The sequence below is a fragment of the Mesoplodon bidens genome (assembly GCF_964165515.1).
Source record: "Mesoplodon bidens genome assembly, chromosome: 11".
In the NCBI taxonomy this organism is placed as follows: Eukaryota; Metazoa; Chordata; class Mammalia; order Artiodactyla; family Ziphiidae; genus Mesoplodon; species Mesoplodon bidens.
Window position 1 is genome coordinate 82,399,176 of NC_138167.1, and position 26,733 is coordinate 82,425,908.

The window sequence follows — 26,733 nt, forward strand, 5'->3', positions numbered from 1 at the left end:
CATTCACTTTTAGAATGGCATCTATAGAACTTTTGCACGTATTTCAGTTGTTTTGAAGCTCAATTAGAACTGCATTGCCAGCATGTTAATACATCTTTGTAACTTCGATAGAGTGATTATATTGCCAGAGCCAAAGTAATCAAGGAATACCCCATAATACTCGATGCTACTTACAAGTTACCCTGAATTATAGGAATCTGGCTATTATAAATTATATTTTTGTTTAATTTTCATGTGCTTATGGTACAAGAGCTGATTGAACAGGAATTTGCTTGGTTTTCCAAAAAGCCAAGTATTCTCTTAGAGCAATGAAGTATGAGAAAAAAATTATCTTTGTTTGGAAAGCAGAATTAAGGAAATGTTTATGTTGTATTAAAATACAGAGCTTACTGTTCCGTTCCTTTAGCTGTTATTTCTGTTTTTATGAGACTTTAAAAATACTCTAAAGTAATCTAGGATGGAACTCAGTCTAGATTGTGAACTTATGAAAGCAGGAATCATATCTGTCTTCTTCACTATATATATCCCCAGTACCTAGCATTGTGCTTGGTAAATATTGAATAAATGAGCTTTGTCCTCTGTCCTCTGAATAATTTCTGTAGGAGAGCGTGTCAACAAGCTAGTCATTATATCTATTGTTAATCTTGTCATGTTCAGCAGATAACAATGTAAGCAAAATTTTCTAGAAATTCCATATAAAGGTTCAGTAAGTAATATTTGGATGTAATTATTAAATCCTAAAGGTTGGGAATCATTAAAATGTTGTGAGGTGGGTACACTTACTCTGAATTGGGTTGTGGCAGATAATTCCAGTATTTACCTTCTTTTTTTTTTTTTTTTTTTAAAGAAGATGTTGGGGGTAGGAGTTTTTATTAATTAATTAATTTATTTTTGCTGTGTTGCATCTTCGTTTCTGTGCGAGGGCTTTCTCTAGTTGTGGCAAGCAGGGGCCGCTCTTCATCACGGTGCGTGGGCCTCTCACTATTGCGGCCTCTCTCGTTGCGGAGCACAGGCTCCAGACGCGCAGGCTCAGTAGTCGTGGCTCACGGGCCTAGTAGCTCCGCGGCATGTGGGATCCTCCCAGACCAGGGCTCGAACCCGTGTCCCCTGCAATAGCAGGCAGATTCTCAACCACTGCGCCACCAGGGAAGCCCCTACCTTCTTTTTAAAAAGCAGACTTTCAGCATATTTTAATGATATCACTAAGTTTCATTCTTTGAAGAGTGACTCTTTGTAATGTTAATTTTTGATGCATCTCTTACAGTTTATTCCTTATATACTTTATATGATACAGTAAATCTCTACAACATTTTTATCTTTATAATCTTGAACTTATAGTTCATTTATACACTCTTTAAAGCAAATCTCAGCATTTTTGTCATAGTCACCATTGGACCAAAGTGTACTTGATCTTTTAAAGGCATGCTAGTATTTATTCACTTAAGGTAAAAGAATGAATAAGAAAATTTCCCAACTCCTGATAAGACAAAGTTCCCAGGAATTCCCTGGTGGTCCAGTGGTTAGGACTCTGTGCTTTCACTGCTGAGGGCACAGGTTCAATTCCTGGTCAGGGAACTAAGATCCCACAAGCCATGCAACGTAGCCAAAAAAAAAAAAAAAAAGTTCCTAGCTCGTAGTTATATTTTTCTATGTGCTTCTTATTGTTACAGATGACAACATTTTTATTATATTTTTGGGGGGGACGTTTATTATTTTGTTCATACTAGTTTCCATTTATTCTTTAAATATAGTTCTTTTTTCCTTCATAAAGAAATGTGATATGAGACTTAAAATTCATGGCAGAATAGTTCCATGTTTGTGAATTTAATCACCTGAATTCTAGAGATAGGTATAAGAAAATAAACACATTCTATCATAGTTTGTGTGACCTTGGTAATTAGCCTTTTTTTAAGTGTTAAGATAATATGTAAATAGACTATAAAAACATGCAGGGCTTCCCTGGTGGCGCAGTGGTTGAGAGTCTGCCTGCCGATGCAGGGGACACGGGTTCGTGCCCCGGTCCGGGAAGATCCCACGTGCCACGGAGCAGCTGGGCCCGTGAGCCATGGCTACTGAGCCTGCACATCCGGAGCCTGTGCTCCACAATGGGAGAGGCCACAACAGTGAGAAGCCCGTGTACCGCCAAAAAAAAAAAAAAAAGCAAAGTCAAAAGGTTATTCAGAATCAGGTTCTCATGCACCAGATGGTGGGCTGTTTGCCACATTTTCCATATTAAAATAAAAAACTCCATTTGTATTTAGCAGGTGTTATCTAGTGTAGTTTTACCTTATTATTCTGTATAATTATTGATAATAGAAAGCAAGGACGTAATATCTGTGTCATATATAAGATAGTACGTGGGTGGATGGCGCATAATGGTTCCAAAATCTCACTTTTTTAATTAAATTTTTTTAAATACCATATATAGAAAAAAGTCTTTAAGAGTACAGAAAGAAGCAATTTTTCAGTCATTCAATAATACTGCCTGTGACCACAGTTTTCATTAGTTTACCAAAATTGAATTAAGTACTATTAGATATGTAGTTTTCCTCATGGCTTTTATTTTATTTTATTTTTAATTTATTTATTTAATTGATTTATTTTTGGCTGTGTTGGGTCTTTGTTGCTGCACACGGGCTTTCTCTAGTTGTGGTGAGCTGGGGGCTACTCTTTGTTGCGGTATGTGTGCTTTTTATTGCGGTGGCTTCTCATTGTGGAGCACAGGCTCTAGGCACGCAGGCTTCAGTAGTTGTGGCACGAGGGCTCAGTAGAGTGCAGCCTCAGTAGTTGTGGTGCACAGGCTTAGTTGCTCTGCAGCATGTGGGATCTTCCCGGACCAGGGCTCGAACCTGTGTCCCCTGCATTGGCAGGCGGATTCTTAACCACTGCACCACCAGGGAAGTCCCTGCATGGCTTTTAAATTGATACATATCCTTGTAACAAAAGGATAGAAACAGTTCCTTTGAGAGGCCTCTGCTACTTCTGGCCATTCAGGTGGGGGCAGTTTATCCTTTTGTTCCAAGTGGTGAGAGATGTTAAGTCAAATTGTCAAGTATCATTTTTATTTTATTCAACACCTCCAGAAAAAATTGTGTATTTGAACCTCCAGAATTTGACTAAAACATAGTATTTAATGATCCAGTCTTATTTATACACCTTTGAGAGCTGAGGTTATATATAAAAGAACATCATTCCTTTCACTGGCTATTTATTTAACGGCATTAGTATCACTCTAAAGTGAGAAGTGAATTTTTAGATTATTATTGCCTTTTGCACTATCTACAAAGGGTTACTAGAAAGCAGTTTAAGAAAATTCTTATTCTTCTCCTCTGTTTAACTTTTTTCTCTCAATAATTTTTATCACTTTGTTTTTTCTTTTTTTCCTAAATCTTTTGTGTTAGGGTTTTTTGTTCTGTTTGTTTTTAGTTTTTAAATACTGGGTTTCCATTACATATTTGAGTATTCCATCTATCTCATTTATTGACTCCATAGAAAGTAGGCAAACAGTCTCAAGGTTTAAAAGCAATGGTTTTAAGAACTCACTTTTAAACCCCTTTTTTGGGGATGGAGGGGACTGATTTAGATTTATATTGCTTCTTCTGTGTTAGCCATTTCCTGACTCATAATAGAGTGTGACTTGCAGTTGTCTTTTTTATTATATTTTGGTGGGAAAACCTGAAATAAATAGTATTTTGTTTTTTGCAGGCCTTCCTAGGGAACACAAAGATTGGTGAAGGAGAATATGTAGGAAAATTATTTATTTTGCAGTTTTGTTAAAAAGAAAATCATGTAGTTACCTTTTATAAAATTCTTTAGTATCTTAAAATGCCTGGGGTATCTTAAAATCTCAGAGTCTTAAAATAGGACAAAACTTTTTCATAGCAGAATTTTTTCTGATTAATTTTTATTGGAGTATAGTTGCTTTACAATGTTGTGTTAGTTTCTACTGCACAGCAGAATGAATCAGCCATACATATACGTATATTCCCCTCCCTTTTGGATTTCCACCCATTTAGGACACCACAGTGCATTAAGTAGAGTTCCCTGTGCTATACAGTATGGTCCCCTCAGTTGTCTATTTTATACATAGTATCAGTAGTGTATATGTATCAATCCCAATCTCTCATTTCTTCCCACCCCACCCCTTTTCCCCTTGGTATCCATACATTTGTTCTCTACGTCTCTGTCTCTATTTCTGCTTTGCAAATAAGGTAATCTATACCATTTTTCTAGATTCCACATATATGCATTAATATATATTTGTTTTTCTCTTTCTTTTAATTTTTATATAACAGGTTCTTATTAGTTATCTGTTTTATACATATTAGTGTACATATGTCAATCCCAATTTCCCAATTCATCCCCCACCCCCAGCCCCATTTCCCCCCTTGGTGTCCATACGGTGTTCTCTACATCTGTGTCTCTATTTCTGCCTTGCAAACCGGTTCATCTGTACCATTTTTCTAGATTCCACATATATGCGTTAATATACGATATTTGTTTTTCTCTTTCTGACTTATTTCACTCTGTATGACACTCTCTAGGTCCATCCACATCTCTACAAATGACCCAGTTTTGTTCCTTTTTATGGCTGAGTAATATTCCATTGTATATATGTACCACATTTTCTTTACCCATTCCTCTGTTGATGGACATTTAGGTTGCTTCCGTGTCCTGGCTATTGTAAATAGTGCCGCTGTGAACATTGTGGTATGTGTATCATTTTGAATTATGGTTTTCTCTGTGTATATGCCCAGTAGTGGTATTGCTGGATCATATGGTAATTCTATTTTTAGTTTTTTAAGGAACCTCCATACTGTTTTCCATAGTGGCTGTATCAATTTACATTCCCACCAACAGTGCAAAAGGGTTCCCTTTTCTCCACACCTTCTCCAGCATTTATTGTTTGTAGGTTTTTTGATGGTGCCCATTCTGACCAGTGTTAGCTGATAGATACCTTATTGTAGTTTTGATAATAGCAGAATGTTTTTTGTTTGTTTGTTTTTATTTATTTTTGGCTGTGTTGGGTCTTTGTTGCTGTGTGCAGGCTTTCTCTAGTTGCAGCGAGTGGGGGCTATTCTTCATTGCGGTGCGTGGGCTTCTCACTGTGGTAGCTTCTCTTGTTGCGGAGCACGGGCTCTAGGTGCGTGGGCTTCAGTAGTTGCAGCATGTGGGCTCAGTAGTTGTGGCTTGTGGGCTCTAGAACACAGGCTCAGTAGTTGTGACACACAGGCTTAGTTGCTCTGCGGCATGTGGGATCTTCCCTGTCCAGGGATCGAACCCATGTCTCCTGCATTGGCAGGTGGATTCTTAACCACTGCGCCACTAGGGAAGTCCCTATAGCAGAATGTTAATCGATCTGTGTAAAAGATGGGTTGACAATTTTAATTGTGAACTTTGATATTTTTGAACCTTTGAATGTTCCAGTTTTTAAAATTTATTTTAAAATTTGACAGATGTTCAACAATGTAATTATAATCAGATTTTTCTATTCCAAGACACTCTTCAGAGCAGGAGAGTTTCAGAAATTGAGGCAGTGATGAATTGAAATTTTAAGAATACTAAATTTATAATTGTTTGCTTTCAGTCAGAAATTGGGTTTGGAAAAATGGAAACCTACATCAAATTGGAAAAGCTTGGAGAGGTAAGTTAACACTTATTTCAGACATGTAAGGTGCATTTTTTTCTTGTTCATCATCTAAAAGATTATATCTTGTTCTGAAAAAGCAACAGAATGTTAGAAGGAAAAACCCTTTAGTTCTTGAAATCATCCCATCAGTGTGAGAAGAAATGAATTTTTTTAATAGCCTTATAACCTGCTATTGAAGCATAAAATATTGTGCTTTCTTGGTAACAAAATAGACATTTATTTGTTAGTTAGCTTCCTGGTATTCTTTGTGCCGTCATGTGGGAAATTGCATGTGTTCAAACTTGTGAAAAATCAAAATACTATCTTTAAGGTTAAAGACACATCTCATTAAAGGTTAAGGAAATTCTTGACCCATAAGACCTTGGTTTTCTTGAAGTTGCTACTAGTACTGACTAATTTTGAAATGATCTACCTCCCAGAGTGAGAAAGTGAGAAGAAAATAATAGAATTAGTTACTAGGGAGGCCTTAAGGGAGTTTGAGAACTATCCTGGAAATGATAGAAGAAATCTATAGAATATATTTGTTTTTTAAAGGCGAGCTCTAGCATACAAAGATTCTGAAAAGTCTGAAAACGGGTAAAGTTTCACAATATGTTAGTTAAATTTTCAGTTTTCACTTACTGTGCTTAATTAATTTCCTCAATCTCCACATACCATTGCAGTTAAAGTACCTTTGATTCCAAATCTATTGATTCAGTTATTAATCTAATACGAAGTACAAAAAGTAAATTAAATATTCTCCCTATGTTTTCATACCTTTGAAGCACTCTGTAGGGTTGTAAGAGTAGGGAAGCTGTGCGTATGGAACTGAAAGTCCTCTTAGCTATAGGAAAACCAAGATTAATCATGGTGGGGTTTTCCTTGCAAGATGGAATTTAACACATGCTTAGAAATTAGAAATTTAGTTAGGGCTCTTTATTGTATAGATGATATAGATAGACTTATGATATTTTTGATGTGTCTTTCAAAAATATATTTTGTAGGGTACATATGCAACAGTATATAAAGGAAGAAGTAAATTGACAGAGAATTTGGTGGCATTGAAAGAGATCCGGTTGGAACATGAAGAAGGTGCACCCTGCACAGCAATAAGAGAAGGTATAATTTGTACTTTTGTGAGCAGAATGTATTATGAAATTTATATAGAATATTTTAAAACCAAAGCTATGTAATAAGAGTTCATTGTTTGTAAGTACAAGGAGCTCAGATATAGAAATAGTACATGACTGGAAAATATATGCCACTACAGCTTATGGCATCTCATTGAGGAGAAAGAATACAATAAAACAAGGCCCTGGGTGGGGGAAAGCAATATCTAAAGCTGAAATACTTAATAAAAGGAATTAGTTAGATATATTATTGTACTGCTTATAATGAAGTACTATGAAGTCATTAAAGATTGTTGTCACAGACAAATATTTGACATTGGGAAATGTTATATATTGGTGCATGGGGGAAAGCTAACTATAAATAGTATATACAGGATGTAAATATATTTGTATAATGGTACAATTTTTTTAAAAAGATTATCCAGAAAATAGTTTGAGGCAACTGACAAGCAATTTGGAGGAAAAAAAGGTACCTTGGACTTTATGTCTAAATTAATCCTAGAAGTCTGGATAAGTTAACATTTGAGAAAAAAAGATGTCATGGAGAGTATTAATGTAATATTGAGGATAATTTAAGTATTAAAAATATCAAACCCAGAACCATAAAAGAAAAGAAAAAAATTGATTCTATTAAAATTTATACTACAAATCCCTTTGGTGGATTATTGTTTTAAATTTAAGAGACTCCTAAACTCAATCATTCATATGTTAAACTTAGGATTTTTTTTAAAAAAGACTGGCTACTACAGATTAAGTAATTGGTTTTCTTTTCTGTTTTGCAGTTTCACTATTAAAGGATCTAAAACATGCAAATATAGTAACGTTGCATGACATTGTTCACACAGATAAATCTTTGACTCTGGTCTTTGAGTATCTGGTAAGCATTTACTAAATGATAAAACATAGCAAATTGGATTTTGTAACAGCCCAGGGGACATTATTGTTATTAGTGTTTAATTAAATTATGTGTGGTGCATTCAGTATCTTTCCTCAAAAAACAACTTATTTTTCTGAAAAAGAATATGTATATATATGTATTTATAGCTGAATCGCTTTGCTTTACACCAGACACTAACACAACATTGTAAATCAACTGTACTTCAATTAAAAAAAAATTTTTTTTAACTAAATGCTATTAAGTAAATCAGTCATGCCTTCTCAAAACTATGTATCACATAGTAAAGTGCTGTATTTTTTCAGGATAAAGATCTAAAACAGTACATGGATGACTGTGGAAACATCATGAGTATGCACAATGTTAAGGTATGCTTTAGTGTGTCATTTTAAATTTTATTTAAAGTACAGACAAACACTTAAGCATAGATGAACTACATTACGTATGAAATATGCTTCAGAATTTTCTGTTAGGCATTTTAAATAGGTTATTGTCCTCTGAACATATTTACTCAGAACTTCAGTTTACTACACTGTAGTATTTCTTAGAATCAGACCTTTTTATAGAGCTACTTCATTTAAAAAGTTTTAAAAAGTACTTTTGAGGAATTTGAGGATTTTGATCACGAGCTACCCGTTCTGTGATCACGAGCTACCCGTTCTCCTTGCTTGGCTCTGCAGTAAACCTTTCTCTGCTCCAAAAAAACAAAAACAAAAACTTTTGACAATTTCCTTTCACATTATAACATTGATTCTCTTAGATATATGTAGAATACATTTACAGGTATATTCTGCTTAAAAAGAAAACGACATACCTATTATATCAAAATCCAAATGATTAAGATCAATGAAAATGATTAGTGCACTCTGCAAAGGGCCTCCTTTACATGGCAAACTCCCCTAAAGTATTTAGAATGATATTTAATTATAAAACATCTTTTCAAGGTACTAATCTAATGAGTAAGGCCAGGAACCTACATAGGTATTATGAATACTAGACTGGAAATACCATTCTGTACTGTCAGGAGGAAAAGTAACATAATTATATGTTTTCTTATCTGAAAAATATTTAAAGATGCAAGTAATGCTAGAAAAGTTTGGTATAATAGTGCCAGATGAAACCCAAGAGTAAAAGTAAAATCAAATAAAAACCTTTGATACAGTTGTGTTCTTAACAGTAGGTTTCTTTGACCTGATATACTCCAAATTTAGCAAAGACTTATTTATCCAAACTTAGTCAACAGTTTGTGAGAAACTGTTCTGAAAATAGGCTGTCCCTGCTGTATTTTTGAGACAGTTCCAATTCTGTAGATAATAACTTTAAACTTATATACTTTTAAAAACAATTAAGTTTGGTATAAAGGAGAGCCAGTTTCTTTTAGTAAAAGACAGTTCAAAACATATGGGTAACACATGGCTAAGAATTTTAGAATAGGGCTTTAAGTCTCTTTCCATATATTTTCTATGAGAATTGTTTTCATCATATTTCACATTTTGTTTTGCAAGGTGTACTGAATCTCATTTGTGTTTATTTTTGTTTGTGGCTTTTATGTTTTTTTTCCTGCTTTCATATTAGCAGTAATTTGGAAAGGAAATTGTCCTTAATCATCATAACTTAACAAAGATTTGAGAAGTTTATATGTCTTAAGCCAGGTTTACATTCCTGGCTTAAGTTGTAGAGTATTTTATTCTCTGTTTAACTAGCCCCTTATATTTTTTCAAACATAAAAAGTAACGGGAATATTTGGAAATAGTAATTTAAGAGTTTTCAAAACACATGAGTATGTAGAGTGTAGAAACTCTGCTAATTAGAATTTCTTCAGGCCCATTGTTCACCCGCTGCCTTGGCTTATTCTTGAAGTTCTAATGCTATCTTTCACCTTCAAGAAAACCAAGGGTACAGTCCTGAATCCTCTTCTTTGTTAACCACAAAGAATCAAAGACCTCCTGTGTTTCATATTCTTTTTTCCACCAACAAAAAGTCTCCCATTAGCCTTATAGGAATTGCTTTTCTCAAAAAAGCCATTCAGAGCTCTACAGTGCCAATTCCCTTTTCCGAATCATAGCAGATTTTGAAGGCTGAGTAGGAGGTGCTGAAAGTAAAGTACCCAGAAGGTGGGTGATAGAAGCTGGTTTAGGTTATTTTAGGTTATTTTTATAGCACATAATTTGCCAGAGCTATGCAACACCGTTCTGTTTGACATCTCAGAATGTTCATAAAACCACCAATTCCATTGCCTTATTTTAAAGACGTTGTCCTACATTAGATTTTTTTGGGGGGAGTAGTGTGGGGTAATGGTAGAAGGTTGTTTGTTTTGCCAGAATTTCATAATTAAACTGTAAGCCTAATTAGTAGGCCTGTAAATTTATGAGGTACATTTATTTAAAGTCATTTTCAGTAACAAGTGAACCATTGCTACTAAGACAAAGTTTCATTTCGCTTTGTTCACTCTAAAAAAATAACGTAGATACTTCAAATAGAATAATAAATTGTAAAATTCAGACAACAGGTATGTAAGGAAAAGGATGTGGTTCCTTTTTTTTTCCTCTTACTGTTCTAAGCCAGTTGCTTTTCTGTTTACCATAACTTATACCAAAGTATATCTTATTACCTGTAAGACTAATTTCTATTTTTTGTTTCCATAGCTGTTTTTATACCAAATTCTACGTGGTTTGGCATATTGCCACAGAAGAAAGGTGTTACACCGAGACTTAAAACCACAGAACCTCCTCATTAATGAAAAAGGAGAATTAAAGCTAGCAGATTTTGGTATGGAATGTATGAGATATTTATAAATAGTTCCAGGTGTTTAAGTTTAAAAGAACAACTGTTGACACTGTATGATTGCTTTTATGTGAGTTTGGAAGTGTTCTCCATAGCTCATGGAATAAAATATTTGAAAATTTTGGTGGTGAGTTATATTAGTGAATGCTAAAAGGCATTGGTTCTCAGGTATGGTCCATAGACCTCTAAGTGTCCTGAGACCCTTTCAGAGGATCTCCAAAGGTATAATATATTCTCAAAATTATACTAAAAGTTTACTTGCCCTCTTCACTGTGTTAATATTTGTGTTGATTATCCAAAAGTGAGAAGGGATAAAGCTACTGGTACCCTTAGTATAAATCAAGGCACTCTCACCAAACTATACTTAGTAGCCATTGTATTCTTCACCACTATACACTTGTAGGAAAACACTTTTTAAGAGGTATCAGATGAAGCAGTAAAATTTATTAAATTTTATTAAATCTCCATTTTTGAGTAGGTGTCTTTCTAGTATTTTGTGTGATGAAATGGGAAATATACATAAAACACATTTGCTGCACACAGAAATACTATGGTTATTTCAAGGAAAAGTGCTTGTGTAATTATATGAGTGCAAACTGAACTAGCCCACCCCACCACCTTTTTATTTTAAGAAGTATCATTTTTACTTGAAAAAAATGACCAATAGACAAACTGTGGTTACTCAGACTTAGGTATTTGGCAGATGCTTTCTTAAAAAATGAATGAAGTGAGCCTTATCATTTCAAGGAAAACAACTGTGAAAGTATTTCTTGACAATAGTAAAATTTGAGTTTTCAAGCAAAAACTAGATTTTGGAAATTTGGATCTGCCATTTTTTTTGCGGTACGCGGACCTCTCTCACTGCTGTGGCCTCTTCCTGTTGCGGAGCACAGGCTCCAGACACGCAGGCCCAGAGGCCATGGCTCACGGGCCCAGCCGCTCCGCGGCATGTGGGATCTTCCCGGACCAGGGCACGAACCTGTATCCCCTGCATCGGCAGGCGGACTCCCAACCACTGCGCCACCAGGGAAGCCCTGGATCTGCCATTTTGAATTTGATAGCTTCCCAGTACTTGAAGACTTTTCTGGTGAGATCAGTGGTGACGTTAACAAATATGATTTTTTTTGATATGCTAAAGAAATGTGTAAACATTTGTAATATCTGAATAGCCTAGAGAACCAGTATTTTCCAGATGACCAATGCATGGTATTACAGAATCATGCATAGGTAAAATATCCATTTAAAGTGCAGGATAGACCAGTGAATTTTAATGTAGCAAAAGTATTAGAAGTTGATTGATATAGTTCCAAGTAACCATATAATCCTTAAGAAGCTAAATATTTTCTAATTTTGATGTAGTATCAAAAAAGTATATGCACAATTATCAGAAAGGCTATTAAAATGCTCTTCTTTCCAATTTCGCATCCGTGTGAAACCTGATTCTCTTTATATATAACTGCAAAGTAACATCACAAAAGATTGAATGCAAAAGTAGATAGGAGAATCCAACTGTCTTCTATTAAAATAGACTACAAAAATGTAAAACAAGGCCATTCATACTAATTTTTATTTTGGAAAAAATATTTTTCATAAAAACACGCACGTTAACATATAAATGGTGTTTTTTTTTTTTTTTTTTTTCTTTTTGCGGTATGCGGGCCTCTCACTGTTGTGGCCTCTCCCGTTGCGGAGCACAGGCTCCGGACGCGCAGGCCCAGCGGCCATGGCTCACGGGCCCAGCCGCTCCGCGGCACATGGGATCCTCCCAGACCGGGGCACGAACCCGCATCCCCTGCATCGGCAGGCGGACTCTCAACCACTGCGCCACCAGGGAGGCCCATAAATGGTGTTTTTAAGGAAGAAGTTTTAGATTTTTCTGTTTTTCTAATATGCAAATATCAGTAAATATAATCTACATAAATAAAAGCTCTTTGGATCCTCAATAATTTTTAAGAGCCTAAAAGGGGTCCTGAGACTAAAGAGTTTAAATGTCATTACTGAAAGGGATTCCTTTAATATGCCTGCCACCATGCTTTTTTTTAAAAAAAATAGTTTTATTTATTTATTTTTAAATTTAATTTATTCATTTGACTGCGTTGGGTCTTCATTGCTGTGCGGGCTTTCTCTAGTTGCAGCGAACAGGGGCTACTCTTCGTTGTGGCGCGTGGGCTTCTCATTGCAGTGGCATCTCTTGTTGCAGAGCACGGGCCCTAGGAGCATGGGCTTCAGTAGTTGTGGCTCACGGGCTCTGGAGCACAGGCTCAGTAGTTGTGGCGCATGGACTTAGTTGCTCCGCAGCATGCGGGATCTTCCTGGACCAGGGATCAAACCCATGTCCCTTGCATTGGCAGGCAGATTCTTAACCACTGCACCACCAGGGAAGTCCCTGCCACCATGCTTTGTATTTATTTATATGCTTAATAATTTAATTAGTAGCTGTCTGTCTGTCTCTCTTTAGCTAATCCAGTTATAAGGGACTAGAAAGGTGAAATAAAATTACATGTTTTTGGCTTCTAGGGAGTAAACTTTTTTATATTGAAGGAATTCCATATAGTAACTTTTTTTTTTTTAATATTCCACATTCTGAGAGTTTGAGTACTGTAACAGAAGTTAGTTTTTAAAAGCCCATGCAGTTTTCCATAGTTAGTATTTATCATTTTTCATAAGTGATTGTAGTAGTTTTACTTTTGGAATACTTCATTAATGTGATAAATATTAGTGTTTCAAGTGTTACTCTGTTAGTAACAGATTAAAAATTCACTGTTATTAAGTGGTGAATTTGTTCTGAAAACTCCTATACTTTTATTCATTTAACACTTTTCCATTTGTTTGAAAGGTAGGTTGCTATTTAAAAGGAATTGGGTCGGTCACATGAGTCTAAATGAGAAATTATAAGTCATTTCCATATGCTTACATAGAGTCTCTAGGGTATAGTTTATGTTGTTATTTTCCTAGTAATTGTTATTCTCTTTCTCTCTTTCCCTGCCCCTCTTTTAAATTTTTTTGGCCAGGCTGCATTTACTGCTCCTTATTCCTTAATCCCCAAATGAATGGCAGTGATGGAGAAACCCTGCTTGGCTGTAAGATATGCAAAAAGAATGGCAAAAGCCATCAAAAATACACTTTTGGTGGGGGAATACTATGAGTACTTTAAATTTTGCTTTTTACCTCTACAAACCAAGCCAAGCAAATTTTATCTGTCCACACAGGCCAACAGGAAAATCTAATTATTCCATGAGATAGTACAATGAATTTTGTCTCTATTGCTTTTAGTTATTTATTTTTTTATTGGTTTCATAGTAAGTATACTTTGGACACAAGTAAGGGAGAGTCATATAACTGAGTATTTTACAATAAATTGTTCTTGATCTCTATGACCTACTTTTCCTGTGATCAGGGAAGTATTAACATAAATAGACATTTTCATTAAAAATAGAAAATGGTTTATGTAATAATACCATATCACGATTAATTTGGTTTGGAAGAAATTACTGTGTATTTCATTTCATGCCAAAATTGCAAATCTAATTGTGAACTGAATCAGAAGCCTGTTTGAGCAAGCATCATAATTTAGAATTCTCTCAGGAGGTGGAGTATAAGGTACTGAGGAAACTATAACTGCAATTGCTTTGATGTTATATGTATAGTATTAGCAAACTTGCAGCCTTGTCCTTTCCCCCATATAACCCAGTATTACATCAGGAAGAGAAATCAGAAAGCTGCTTCCATTTGCTAATTACCAAAATTTGTTGAATTTATTTTACCAAGTTGGGATGGTAGAGTAAAACCTGTAATAAAACAGTGTCAACATTGTTTCAGTTACATCCTTTAGCCCTTATACTTAATGAAAATAGTATGAGTACTGCCTAATTTTTTAAATTTCTGGTTTCATTTGGGTGGCTTTATCCAGTTTAACAAAGTATTGAATCATCCTTTTATTACATTTTTCTTATTTAATATTTTAATTAGATACAATAGTTACAACAGAAATCACAGCCTAAAAATTAATTATTCTGTGTTGTTTGAAATAAACTGTATGTTAAAATAAATTTATATTTCTTCATATATCTTTTAAAGTTACTTCTTTAGGTGATCAGAATTTGGAGGCATAGAGGTAATAAAAGCAACTCTCTTACGCCAGTGGCTCAAGAGATAAAGTTGTGAACTCTTGCCTTTATTTCTAGATAATCAGTGAATTTCATATTAAATTGGCAAAGGAATGGTTCGTGTTTTACGTCGTCTACAGCAATTAATAACCAAAGACAGTGAGGTTCACCTTATGTTAAAATTAACCATGTAACTTAAAACTTAGAAAGTACAGAATGACATTGTAGTTTATTCCAAGGAAACTTTCTTTAAATATAAACTTCTGCAAGGGAATTGTCAATAAAACTTAACAGGATCATGAACCAGTAGCTTCATGGTTTTTGGTAAGAATTGATACAGCAAATGGAAGTTGGAATCAGGTTAAAAGGTGACGAATGTCATTGGCTTGTTTTGCATTAATTTAAATTCAAGTGGGAAATAATTTTGGCATAATAATTTGTGGATAGAAGGAGGGTATCTTAAGTTTAGATTAGCCCAGATGCTGTACCAGGTGCATTCACTCATAAAAGTAAGCATGGTCCCTGAATGTGGAATTATTATTATTTAGTTTAATAAATAATAGGATTTGCTGACCCAAGACCACCCACACTCAAAAAAAAAATTCATAAAACTAATTTTGTTAAGCCTCAAAAAGGTATAGAGTAGCCATCTCAGGCATCCTTGTGACTGGAGGCATGGTGAGAATATGGACTGGGAAATGCATTCCAGCTATTTCTTAATTGTTCTCTTTTCCCTGTGAAGGACTAGCCAGAGCCAAGTCAGTTCCCACAAAGACCTACTCAAATGAAGTTGTCACACTGTGGTACCGGCCGCCTGATGTGCTTCTCGGTTCCTCAGAGTACTCAACACAGATTGACATGTGGTAAATATATGCAGATGTTACTGCCATTTATAATTTTGAAAGAATGTAGCCATTAACACAGGGCATACCGATAGATATTTGGCTTTAAGGAGATAAAACGTAAGCAACAATTAAGAGTTCTGGCAAGTAAGATCACCTAGGTTTAAATACCAATTCAACCACTTAGAGCTATACAATAACCTTATTGAAATTATTGGCCTGTTTCTCAGTTTCCTCATTTAAGGAAATGGGAATAGTAACAATAACTACTTTAAAAGGCTGTTCTGTGGATAATGTTACGACCAAATGAGCTAATGTATATAAAGCACTTCGAAGAGTGTCTGGTACATAGTAATTTAAAACAAAATTTATTTTTACCATCATTTAATATTCACCAAAACCCACTTGCTTTAAGTTGATCTAAAAATAATATTGAAAAAATACCGTAGGCATCTTCCTCACATAGCACTTTGATCATGACACTCCTTTATTTAAACATGTTTGCTGCTTCCCCATTTATTACCTATAGAATAAGGTACATTCTTCAATCTGATACTTGATCTCCATAAAATGTCTCTAAACTACCTTTTTCAGTTTATTTCAGACTATTCTCCACAAACGTTTCCTTTTAGCCAAGTGGCTACTCACTATATTTCATAAATAGCCTGGGTTTTCCCACCTTTGCTCTTGTGTTCATACTAGTTCACCCATCTGGAACGCCTGCTCTTTTTCTATAACTTGGGCCTGTGCCTAGGGCCTTCAAAACATAGTTTTTCATAAATCCTTTCTGAATATAACCTAGCCTCCCGTGGTAATTCTTTCCTCTGAACTGTGGTTATACTTATTGCTTGCACTCTTAGTATAGTGATAAATCATATACTTTGTTCTGTTTTGTCTTGGGTTTGAACATTTATATAATTTTTGTATTATGTAACATTTCTTTATTAAACTTTTTTAAATTGTAGAAAAATATATACAACCAAATTTACCATTTTAACCATTTTATGTGTACAGTTCTCTGGCATTAAATACATTTACATTGCTATGCAAGCGTCACCACCATCAGGCTACAGAATATTTCCATCTTGCAAACTGAAGCTGTGTACTTATTAAATAGTAACTCCCCATTTCCCTCTCCCTCCACCATTCTCCTTTCTGTGTCTGTGAATTTGACTTTTCTAAGTATCTCATGAGTGAAATCATACTGTGTTTGTTTTTTTGTGACTGATTTATTTTACTTAGCATAAATGTCTTCAAGGTTCACCCATGTTGTAGATGCAAATGTCTCTTTGAGTCACTGCTTTCAATTCTTTTATATACTTAGAAGTAGAATTGCTGGATCATATGGTAATTCTATTTTACATTTTTTTTGAGTAACCACCATACTGTTTTCCATAGTGGCTCCATTATTTAATCTTCTATATAACATTTTAAAATATAAAATTAAATTATTATATAATTGCTAGATTGTGAGCCCTTCAAAAGAAGGACTGTGTCTTAAACTGATATGTATTCACACAGATCCTAGAAGACAGTATCTATTTAGTGAGCCTCTATCCATTTCTCTTCCTTCTCTTAACTCTTTCCCTCTCTCTCACTCACTCTCGCTCTTGCTGTCACTCACTCACACACTCACACACTCTTCACCCTGCATCTATGTGTTCTGTCTCTGCTTCCTGCATAAAAACATCTTGAAATATTTGCTTCTCCCTAGCCCTGCTAACCACTACCTAATACATAGTAAGCTTTATATCATTATTAGCCATTGTTAATGGTGTTCTTCAAGGATCATGCAGAGGAGGGCTGGACATTTTAAGTGGAGAAAATGGATAAGGCAGTATGAAAGTTGAGACAAATAGGGTAAATGTTAAGAAATTAGTTGGATCTGAAAAAAAATCTCTGCAGATTTTCTAGCAGGCTAGTACAAAATTCTCCAGAGAGGCAACCTTAAGGAAAAGATTCTTGTGCTTAATAATAAATAAATGGTTTGCTCATCTTTTTTTTTTTTTTTTTTTAATGCTACATTTTGTAGGGGTGTTGGTTGCATTTTCTTTGAAATGGCTTCTGGAAGACCTCTGTTTCCAGGATCAACTGTGGAAGATGAACTGCACTTAATTTTCCGACTGCTAGGTAACAGAACTCTCTTCCCAGTGATTTGTTACATATAATTGAGTAGCTAGATAAGACTATATCTTTAAAAAATATATTTATAAATTTGATACTGAGACTAACATAAATAGCTGTTATAAGAATTATAATTATTATAATTACAATAAAGATAGATCCTCTCTAGGTAACTTCTGCTTTTTATTTACCAAGTTCTACCTTTGCAATAATGATTGTATGGAAGAACAGAGAAGAGAAATACTATTGAAAACTGACTTTTAGCACATTATTAGGAAATATTTTAGCTTAGGTGTCAATTAGACAACATTTTTATGGCATCATTGCTTAGTCCAAAAAAAAAAAGTCTGTATGTTTACTATTTCTATCTTTTTAGTTTCAGTTGAAATAATCAAATTATCTATTAAATATAAATTGTTCTTTAAGACGCTTTCTTAGTTCTCCCTATTTATATATATTTGCCTGTATACAAATTTCTATATATTTATAAATATATATATTTTTAAATTCAGGAACTCCATCTCAGGAAACTTGGCCAGGTGTTTCTTCAAATGATGAGTTCAAGAACTACAACTTTCCAAAATATAAACCACAGCCTCTAATTAACCATGCACCCAGGTATTTTTTTTTTCCTCTTTAAGTGAAAGGGGGGGAACCCACCTGTTGTTTTTTTTGTTTTTTTTTTTTGGTCTCTTGAAGCATTAGCCACAGTAAGGATTCAGGGAAAAATATGTGATACACATACACAGTTCTTAAATATTTTAGGATTTAATTTCTTCCTTCCTGTGTCATTAATTTTATAATTCAGTGAGCAAGAATTACCAAAGTATGTGAGTCCACAGAATTGAGCTGTAAATAAAATGAATATAGAATATATATATGATAAAATTCTAGGGCTTATGTAGATTGTTCCATTTCCCAGAAAGAAGTCATTGATTAATGCCTTATTCAGTACTGTGAAGACCATGATGAAGTTTGCTTTGCTTTCTACACAATTATTCTATATGTATTTACTTAGAAAAACCTAAGAATGTGTTATAAGTAAAATCTTGACTCCTACACAAGATGACCCATCAGCATTTCAGTCAATGTTAATGACAATTTGTATTTGAAGAATATAAACTCTTTCTGACCCTTCATATCCTATATGTTGACCATCCGATTAAAGTTTCTTTTCAGACCTACCTCAGATCCATCCAAGACTCCCATTACAATTTGAGTCAGGGGACTTCCCTGGTGGTGCAGTGGTTGGGACTCCGCCTCCCAGTGCAGGGGACATGGGTTTGAACCCTGGTCCGGGAAGATCCCACATGCCACAGAGCAACTAAGCCCATGCGCCACAACTACTGAGCCTGTGCTCTAGAGCCCGCGAGCCACAACTACTGAGCTTAAATGCCATAACTACTGAAGCCCACGTGCCTAGAGCCCGTGCTTCACAACAAAAGAAGCTACTGCAATGAGAAGCCCATGCACCGCAACTAGAGAAAGCCCATGCGCATCAACGAAGACCCAACCCAGCCAAAAATAAATATTTATTAAAAAATTTTTTTTCACAACATATTTACTTATGGAATGTATTACATTTTTAATAAGTAACATAGAATAACCCCTTTGACTGTATTTTTTCATCTTTCTTTAAGAAAAAATAGAAGTGAAAAGGGCACCAGGATACCAAATAAGGCCAATATCTGTTCCGTTGTTTCACATAGCTCACAACATTACACACTCACTCTAGTTCCATAGAATAGTAAAACCATTCTGGTACCAAAAATATTTTGAAAGTTTTTATGTGAATTGATGCTCTTGTCACTATAGCAACTAAGAATATTCTAAGCAGACTTTCTTAGGAAGAATAATGTGTTAGACTTTTTGTATGTGTCTCTCCCAAATAGCATAAATCCTATTTTTATATATTTTTTTACACTGGACATTACAACATATATATATGTATACATATGTATATATGTTGTAATGTCCAGTATAAAAGGTTGCAGCTCTTTAAAGCACATTCTTTATGACCTTAGCACCTAGCTTGTCTATGGCCAAGGAGTTCTGGTTATTTGTCAGAATGGCAAACTGCAAAGGCTGAGAAGACTCTGGAGAATTTCTATGCCACAGCGTCCACAGTACCGACTAAGCACTAGGGGTGAAGGGGGGGATTTTTTTTCCCCATAATTGTGCTTTTGCCAGTGAAAGTCAGTGCAAGGTAGAATTAGTGATTTTTGATCAAGAGATTATCTCATTAAGATAACCCCTAAACCCTCTACTCCCTGTTTTATTAATTTCATCCTTGTAATTATGTCTTTATTGACCATCTGATTGGTTTTGTATCCCTTTTTAATGAAGTTTTATGAAGTTATTGAGGCATATTTAAATTGAATTTTATAGCTCTTAGTATCCAATGCTCAGCCGACCGCCCTGTAAAAATTTGTTGAATGACTCATCTCTGTTTATCTTGAACCACAGTGATATATTTTGGGGTTACTTAATTGTTTGTTTTCACCTGTATAATAGGAAAGTGATGCTTTTGTACTCTTGCCTTCACTAGAACACTATGAAAACAGATCTGGTTTACTGAAGCTTTTTCAATAATAGAGGTTATTTTGTTTTGAGACAGAATGGTGATTTTAAAAAATTCTATAGTTTTAATAATCTAACTCTTGAATATTGAACATTTGAGTTGATGCCCAGTTATTTGTGGTTTCTTCTTAAACAAGTGGCAAAATAAACCTTCTAAGGATAAAAGATTTGAGTCTGTTTGAAAGCAGCAAGGTGTGCTATTTTAGGGCACTTGAATTTAGCAGATAAAAACATTTGGAAAATAGTTTTACTTGAAAAGTTGCTATCAGCTAAGATTAAAAAAGAATAAATTGCTACTTGTCTTTCGTTGTTTTTAGGTTAGACTCTGAAGGAATTGAGTTGATAACAAAATTTCTTCAGGTAAGTTATATCTTATTTTATAATTGTTAAATGGTCTGTTAACTTCTCTGAGCCTTAGTTTCTTCATCTGTAGAATGGGATCAGTAATACCTCCCTCAAATATTTGTCATGACAAATAAGGTTATGGTAATATCTAGCATGCTTAAGACATGTGCTTAGGTGAAAAAAAATTATGGTTTCTCTTAATGTGTCTGGGTCTCTCATTGTAACCTAGAACAGTCTGAGGTAGTTAGCTGCTGGCCCTGATCAACTGTGTCAAGGCCATGTTCTCTGCAATTCCTGTTCTCTTACGTTCTCTTTCTTTTCCTTATACTACTGCCTTACAGGCTGTTGTACCTCCCAAGTACCATCCATATCTTCATTCAGAGCAGGAAGAAGAGAGAGGATAAGAGTGTGTCAGTCGCATTAGTCCTTTTGTATCTAGAAAGCAAAGGCTTTTCCAAAAACCCCTGTAAGGACTTCTTCCTAGGTCTCCAAAATCTTCCTAAGGCCAGAATATTAATTGTAAGAGAGACTGAGAATTGGGGAGCAGGATTGCCATAATTAGCCTAAACTTAGAATAGTCGTGATTCATATGTCAGAATTGGAAGCATGGATACCTTAAACAAATCTACATTATCTCGTCAAGGAAAAAAGGGAAATGGGTATTGAATAGGTAATTAAAAATGTCTTTCATAAAGGTATTAGGTATATTTCCAGTAATCCTTTGGTATTCGTGAAAAAAAAGGTCAGATATTTTGCTTTTTTCATCACTTCAGAAAATATAGGGCATCTAAATTTTTCGTTAAGATCCAGCTTTATCTTGGAAATCTGTAACTGAGATATAATCATTGCTACATAATCTCAGTAGTAACTCACATTAGAACATAGTACTCCAAATTGGTTCTTAAAAATAATAGTCAGTGTATTAAGTAATCAAGATAAGAGTAGCTCTAAATGCTTAAATGCTAATTTGTGTGTGTGTGTGTGTCCCCTCCCCCTTGCACACACTTTTTCCAGTATTTAGAGAAAAAAATTAATGAAGCAGTTTTTTTGGTTTCTCACAGTATGAATCTAAGAAAAGGGTTTCAGCAGAAGAGGCCATGAAACATGTGTACTTTCGAAGTCTGGGACCAAGGATACATGCTTTACCTGAAAGTAAGAGAGATTCTAGAGTGCGTTCCCCCACCCCCTTTATTTTTATCCAGGTTTGGAGACTGGGGTGAATTAGGGATTTAGGAAGATGGTTGGTTTTTAAGCCTAAAATTCTGGTCTTTCTGTAATTAGATCAGAATTCCTTAAAGGGAGGTGTATGTCTTACTTGCCTGTTTTAATTTATTTCTTTTAACACTGAGTACATTGCCACGACTCTGTAAGAAATCAGTAGCGGGCTTCCCTGGTGGCGCAGTGGTTGAGAGTCCGCCTGCCGATGCAGGGGACACGGGTTCGTGCCCCTATCCCGGAAGATCCCACATGCCGCGCAGCGGCTGGGCCCGCGAGCCATGGCCGCGGAGCCTGTGTGTCCGGAGCCTGTGCTCCGCAACGGGAGAGGCCACAGCAGTGAGAGGCCCGCGCACAGCAAAAAAAAAAAAAAAAAAAAAAAAAGAAATCAGTAGCACTTAGATGTGGATCATTAGTCTTATTTGACTTAAGTTGGAAAATGCCATCTGATGATAGACGTTGTCATTAGGCCCAATCTGGATTGCTTTGATTTAGAGTTGTTAAAAATGGATTTCAAGCAAATAGTAATGAGGCACAACCAAAACAAGATTTTTTTTGTGGAAGTAAATTTCCTTTTCAAGATGTGAAGATGATTTTCCTTTACTGTGTTCACTCTGACTTTACCATCCCCATGACATTGGTGAGCATATTGTCACTAAAATAGCTGATTTCTCGTGCCTGAGGTAACTGCTTGATTTTACTCAGAAGTGTCTTATAAATTACCCCAATATTTTACTTTAAAATTAGCAAGGTGAGGACTTCCCTGGTGGCGCAGTAGTTAAGAATCCGCCTGCCAATGCAGGGGACACAGGTTCGAGCCCTGGTCTGGGAAGATCCCGCATGCCACGGAGCAACTAAGCCCGTGCGCCTCAACTACTGAGCCTGCGTGCCACAATTACTGAAGCCTGTGTGCCTAGAGCCCATGCTCCGCAACAAGAGAAGCCACCACAGTGAGAAGCCCGCGCACTGCAACGAAGAGTAGCCTCAGCTTGCCACAACTAGAGAAAAGCCTGCGCACAGCAACAAAGACCCAATGCAGCCAAAAATAGATTTTAAAAAATTAGCAAGGTGAATGGGGAATTAAGAGAATATTTGGGAACTGAACAGCCAAAAGCTTTCATTAATTTCCCGTTCTCATTTACTAGACTGTTGATTCACTAAAAGGTTTTCTAATTGGAATCAAGACTCCTCAAGACTTTTCACTTAGAACGTATTGGATATATACATATTTTAATTAGTTTATTTATTTTTGGCTGCGTTGGGTCTTCTGCGCACGGGCTTTCTCTAGTTGCGGTGAGCGGGGGCTGCTCTTCGTTGTGGTGTGTGGGCTTCTCGTTGCGGTGGCTTCTCTTGTTGCAGAGCACGGGCTCTAGGCACAAGGGCTTCAGTAGTTGTGGCTCGAGGGCTCTAGAGCACAGGCCCAGTAGTTGTGACACATGGGCTTAGCTGCTCCGCAGCATGTGGGATCTTCCTGGACCAGGGCTCAAACTTATGTCCCTGGCATTGGCAGGTGGATTCTTAACCACTGTGCCACCAGGGAAGCCCCTATTGGATACTTTTTAATGAAAGACTACCTCTCTGGCAGAGATGGAAAAAAGAAGGATGAATTACAAGTGTTTTTTAAGATATTTACATTTCATTATTAATACCAAGTTTTATAGTTTGAGTTGTGGGTGAGGTGTACAAACCCATTTCTTGTTTTTCTCTAAAATTCTGAAGATAGTTTGAGGATTTGACCTTCACGCCATCATAAGGAGACAGATAAAGAACAGAGAGAATAAAACCGAGTAATACATTTTGATTAGGTCTTCCAACCTCAGTAAGCCCTAGAAATAGACAATGGACATTCTCCTTAGAGAAATACATACTCAAAGCATGATTTAAGGCAGAATTGGGGGAGAAAGGTTCTGAGGGAGAGGTTATTTGGTTTGGTTTTCTTAAGACATTGGGACAAAAGGGAAAGTATTTCAGCAGGGCTGTAACCTTGTAAATGTAGTATAAATGTTTCATGTTGAATCAGTATACATTTTTAGATATTTTGTCTATAGTTGGGTTATATTTGCTTTAATGATAGGCTTCCATCTGATAATTTTTGTCTGTGCATTTTAGGTGTATCAATATTCAGTTTGAAAGAGATTCAGTTGCAAAAGGACCCGGGTTTTCGAAATTCTTCTTATCCAGAGACAGGTGTGTTTGTCATAAACCATTTCACGTGTCGATCATGAAATTTTGCGTGGAACCAAGTTTTGGGTTTATAAATTGATCGGTAAAATTATTGATGTAAAAAACAATGTACAGTGCATTCCACAGCTGTGTATGTTTAGCATTGCACATACTTTCCTGTATGATGTGGGCAGCTCAGTAATTCTTCAGAGAGAAATCTTACTCAGTCAAATCAGGGATCCTGAAAGCTGCAGATGGCACAAAGACCTTTTACAAGTGGCCTGGCTTGATCACTGCACACGCCATCCCTGGCACCTGAGGCAGAAGACACATCTTGTGCTTTCCTAGTCATCAGGTTCATCACTTGGAAGCATAGAAGCTGTAGACTGACCCCATCAACAAAAGGGTCATTTAAGACAGTGCTGATCACCCTTACCGTGGAATATTAGCTTTTGCTGGTGGGAACATTAGCTTCATAGAGTCAACAAATACTGTATGTGGGATAAAACTGAACCTTGAACTGCCTCCTAAAATGACTTTATGTTTTAGGCCATGGGAAGAACAGAAGACAGAGCATGCTCTTTTAAGTCTGGTAACATGCTTTCAAGCCCAGCCCCCAGCCTTTCTTACCAATCAAGGACTCAGATCTGAAGGCAGTTATTTCTTTTGGTGGACTTGGAATCTTCGTTTGTCTACACTGTCCTCTTCACAGTGGAGTCTTTTTATTTCAGACCTACAAATTGTTTTTATATTTGTTGTCACAGTGTGACAATTTTTTTGTACAGTTGGTTTTAAGGTCTTCTCTGCCATTAGAGCCAGTAGGTTACAGCTATTGATGTAACTGTAGCTGCAATTTTTGTGCAGGACTGAGAAACACAATGCATTATTTATTGCGGAATCATTGCTGCTAAATAACTACTGTCTGTTTATTTAACACAACAGTTGAATGCCTGAAGAAGTTGCAGTGGCTTTATTATACGTGAATGCATCTGTTTCTCCTCACAAATTGTTTTACTGCTGCGTTTTTTCTTTGTTTGTTTTTAAAATTAAACTGCAGAGTTTCCTGGAATGTAAATCCAGCTTCGCTTAACAGTAAAATAAGTGAGCCAACTTGAACACTCTAACATTCATGCTATATAATTTTTTTTATTGAACATTGGCGAATAGAGTAGTAAGAAATTGATAAGCACATTATGTTTAGGAAAGCATGTGATGCAGAAGTTGATTCAAGCAAGTGAATATCTGACATTTTGGGGATCTCACATTAAATACCAGTAAATTAAAGCACCAAAATTATTTATTTTTATTTTTTCTCATTTTAGAAATATTTACTGCATATTATTGGATATTTGTATACTAATACACTTACCTATTTTACATCGTGCTTTAATTTAGTTAAAACTAAACCATACAAGTCCAGTCAAACATCAGAGGTCTTGTTTTGTTTATTTGTTTTAAATACAATTCTTTTATTAGAATGGATGATACTTCATTGGGCAACAGTTTTATTTCATTTGGGAGCTGTGTGTGTGTGTTTTAATAACATTCACTTGGAATCAGTTGAAAGCTGTAATATGTCTTTGAAATGAGCCATGAAAAATACAAATGAGAGAAATGATAACTTGGAAGATTGTTTTAAAGCATTATAGATATTATCTGTTTACCAGAGATAGTAAATATTACAGTTTTAATTATGCATCTTTTTGAACATCATAAATACACCTTGGTGTTGGTAACAGTGTTTTAAGCATTTGTGTTCACTTTTAAGGACTATTTGTTTAGTGCATCTTACCAACTGCAAATCTTAATTGCGATATCTTGAAATGGTCATGTAAATTTTGGGCTTATATATCATGAAAATAGTCATAACTTAATTCTTTTCCTGACATTCACTGTAAAACATTCAGGGGTCCTACCATTTCTGTTCAGGAAATCTTGTAGTTTATTGTTATTTAACAGTATTAAGTGAATTTTTGTATATTTCCTTTTAATTTTATTTGTGAATAGTGATTGTGGCATGTTTGGGGTGTTCTTTTAATATTTCATAATACTGAAATTTTAATTTTTTAAGAAAAATTTTCTGGAAGAAACAGATTCATGTGTAATGGTGAATATTGGACCACTACTGCTTTCCACATTTGTAAATTGGTTTTATGTTAAACCCTGTAGCCTAACAAACTGCTGTTATTTCTAACTGACAGATATGTATTAATATTGTACTTTGAAGGTTATAAATATTATGTGAAAATTCCTCCATTTTGTTTGAAATTTATAATAACAAAATCTTCATGTTGTTAAAATGTGGTTTTGTTGAGTCACAGTTCTTTCTTGGGGAAGAAGGCTGTGCAGAATGGGATCTTTTTTTTTAAATTTAATTTATTTTTATGCAGCAGGTTCTTATTATCTATTTTATACATGTTAGTGTATATATGTCAATCCCAATCTCCCAATTCACCCCACCCCCACCCCGCTTTCCCCCCTTGGTGTCCATACGTTTGTCCTCTACATCTGTGTCTATTTCTGCCTTGCAAACCGGTTCATCTGTACCGTTTTTCTAGATTCCACATATATGCATTAATATATGATATTTGTTTTTCTCTTTCTGACTTACTTCACTCTGTATGACAGTCTCTAGGTCCATCCATGTCTCTACAACTGACCCAATTTCATTCTTTTTTTATGGCTGAGTAATATTCCATTGTATATATGTACCACATCTTCTTTATCCACTCTTCTGTCAATGGGCATTTAGGTTGCTTCCATGACCTGGCTATTGTAAATAGTGCTGCAGTGAACATTAGGGTGCATGTGTCTTTTTGAATTATGGTTTTCTCTGGGTATATGCCCAGTAGTGGGATTGCTGGGTCATATGGTAATTCAATTTTTAGTTTTTTAAGGAACCTCCGTACTGTTCTCCATA

The 26,733-nt window shown here is 35.5% G+C and overlaps 1 protein-coding gene across 2 annotated transcripts in view; it reads left to right on the top strand.

Annotated features, from left to right (window-relative positions):
• CDK17 (cyclin dependent kinase 17) overlaps positions 1-26,220 on the top strand; it is a 99,902-nt gene extending 73,682 nt beyond the window's left edge. For both annotated transcript variants that reach the window (XM_081248280.1, XM_081248279.1), the window contains 12 exons: positions 5,588-5,644; positions 6,634-6,748; positions 7,542-7,636; positions 7,960-8,022; positions 10,300-10,423; positions 15,287-15,407; positions 17,419-17,516; positions 18,023-18,128; positions 20,408-20,450; positions 21,497-21,587; positions 23,760-23,837; positions 24,363-26,220. In XM_081248280.1, the coding sequence (XP_081104406.1) occupies positions 5,588-5,644; positions 6,634-6,748; positions 7,542-7,636; positions 7,960-8,022; positions 10,300-10,423; positions 15,287-15,407; positions 17,419-17,516; positions 18,023-18,128; positions 20,408-20,450; positions 21,497-21,587; positions 23,760-23,837; positions 24,363-24,400 (1,029 nt within the window). In that variant the 3' untranslated portion in view covers positions 24,401-26,220. The remainder of the gene's footprint in view (positions 1-5,587; positions 5,645-6,633; positions 6,749-7,541; positions 7,637-7,959; positions 8,023-10,299; positions 10,424-15,286; positions 15,408-17,418; positions 17,517-18,022; positions 18,129-20,407; positions 20,451-21,496; positions 21,588-23,759; positions 23,838-24,362) is intronic.
• Positions 26,221-26,733: the final 513 nt, after the last annotated feature.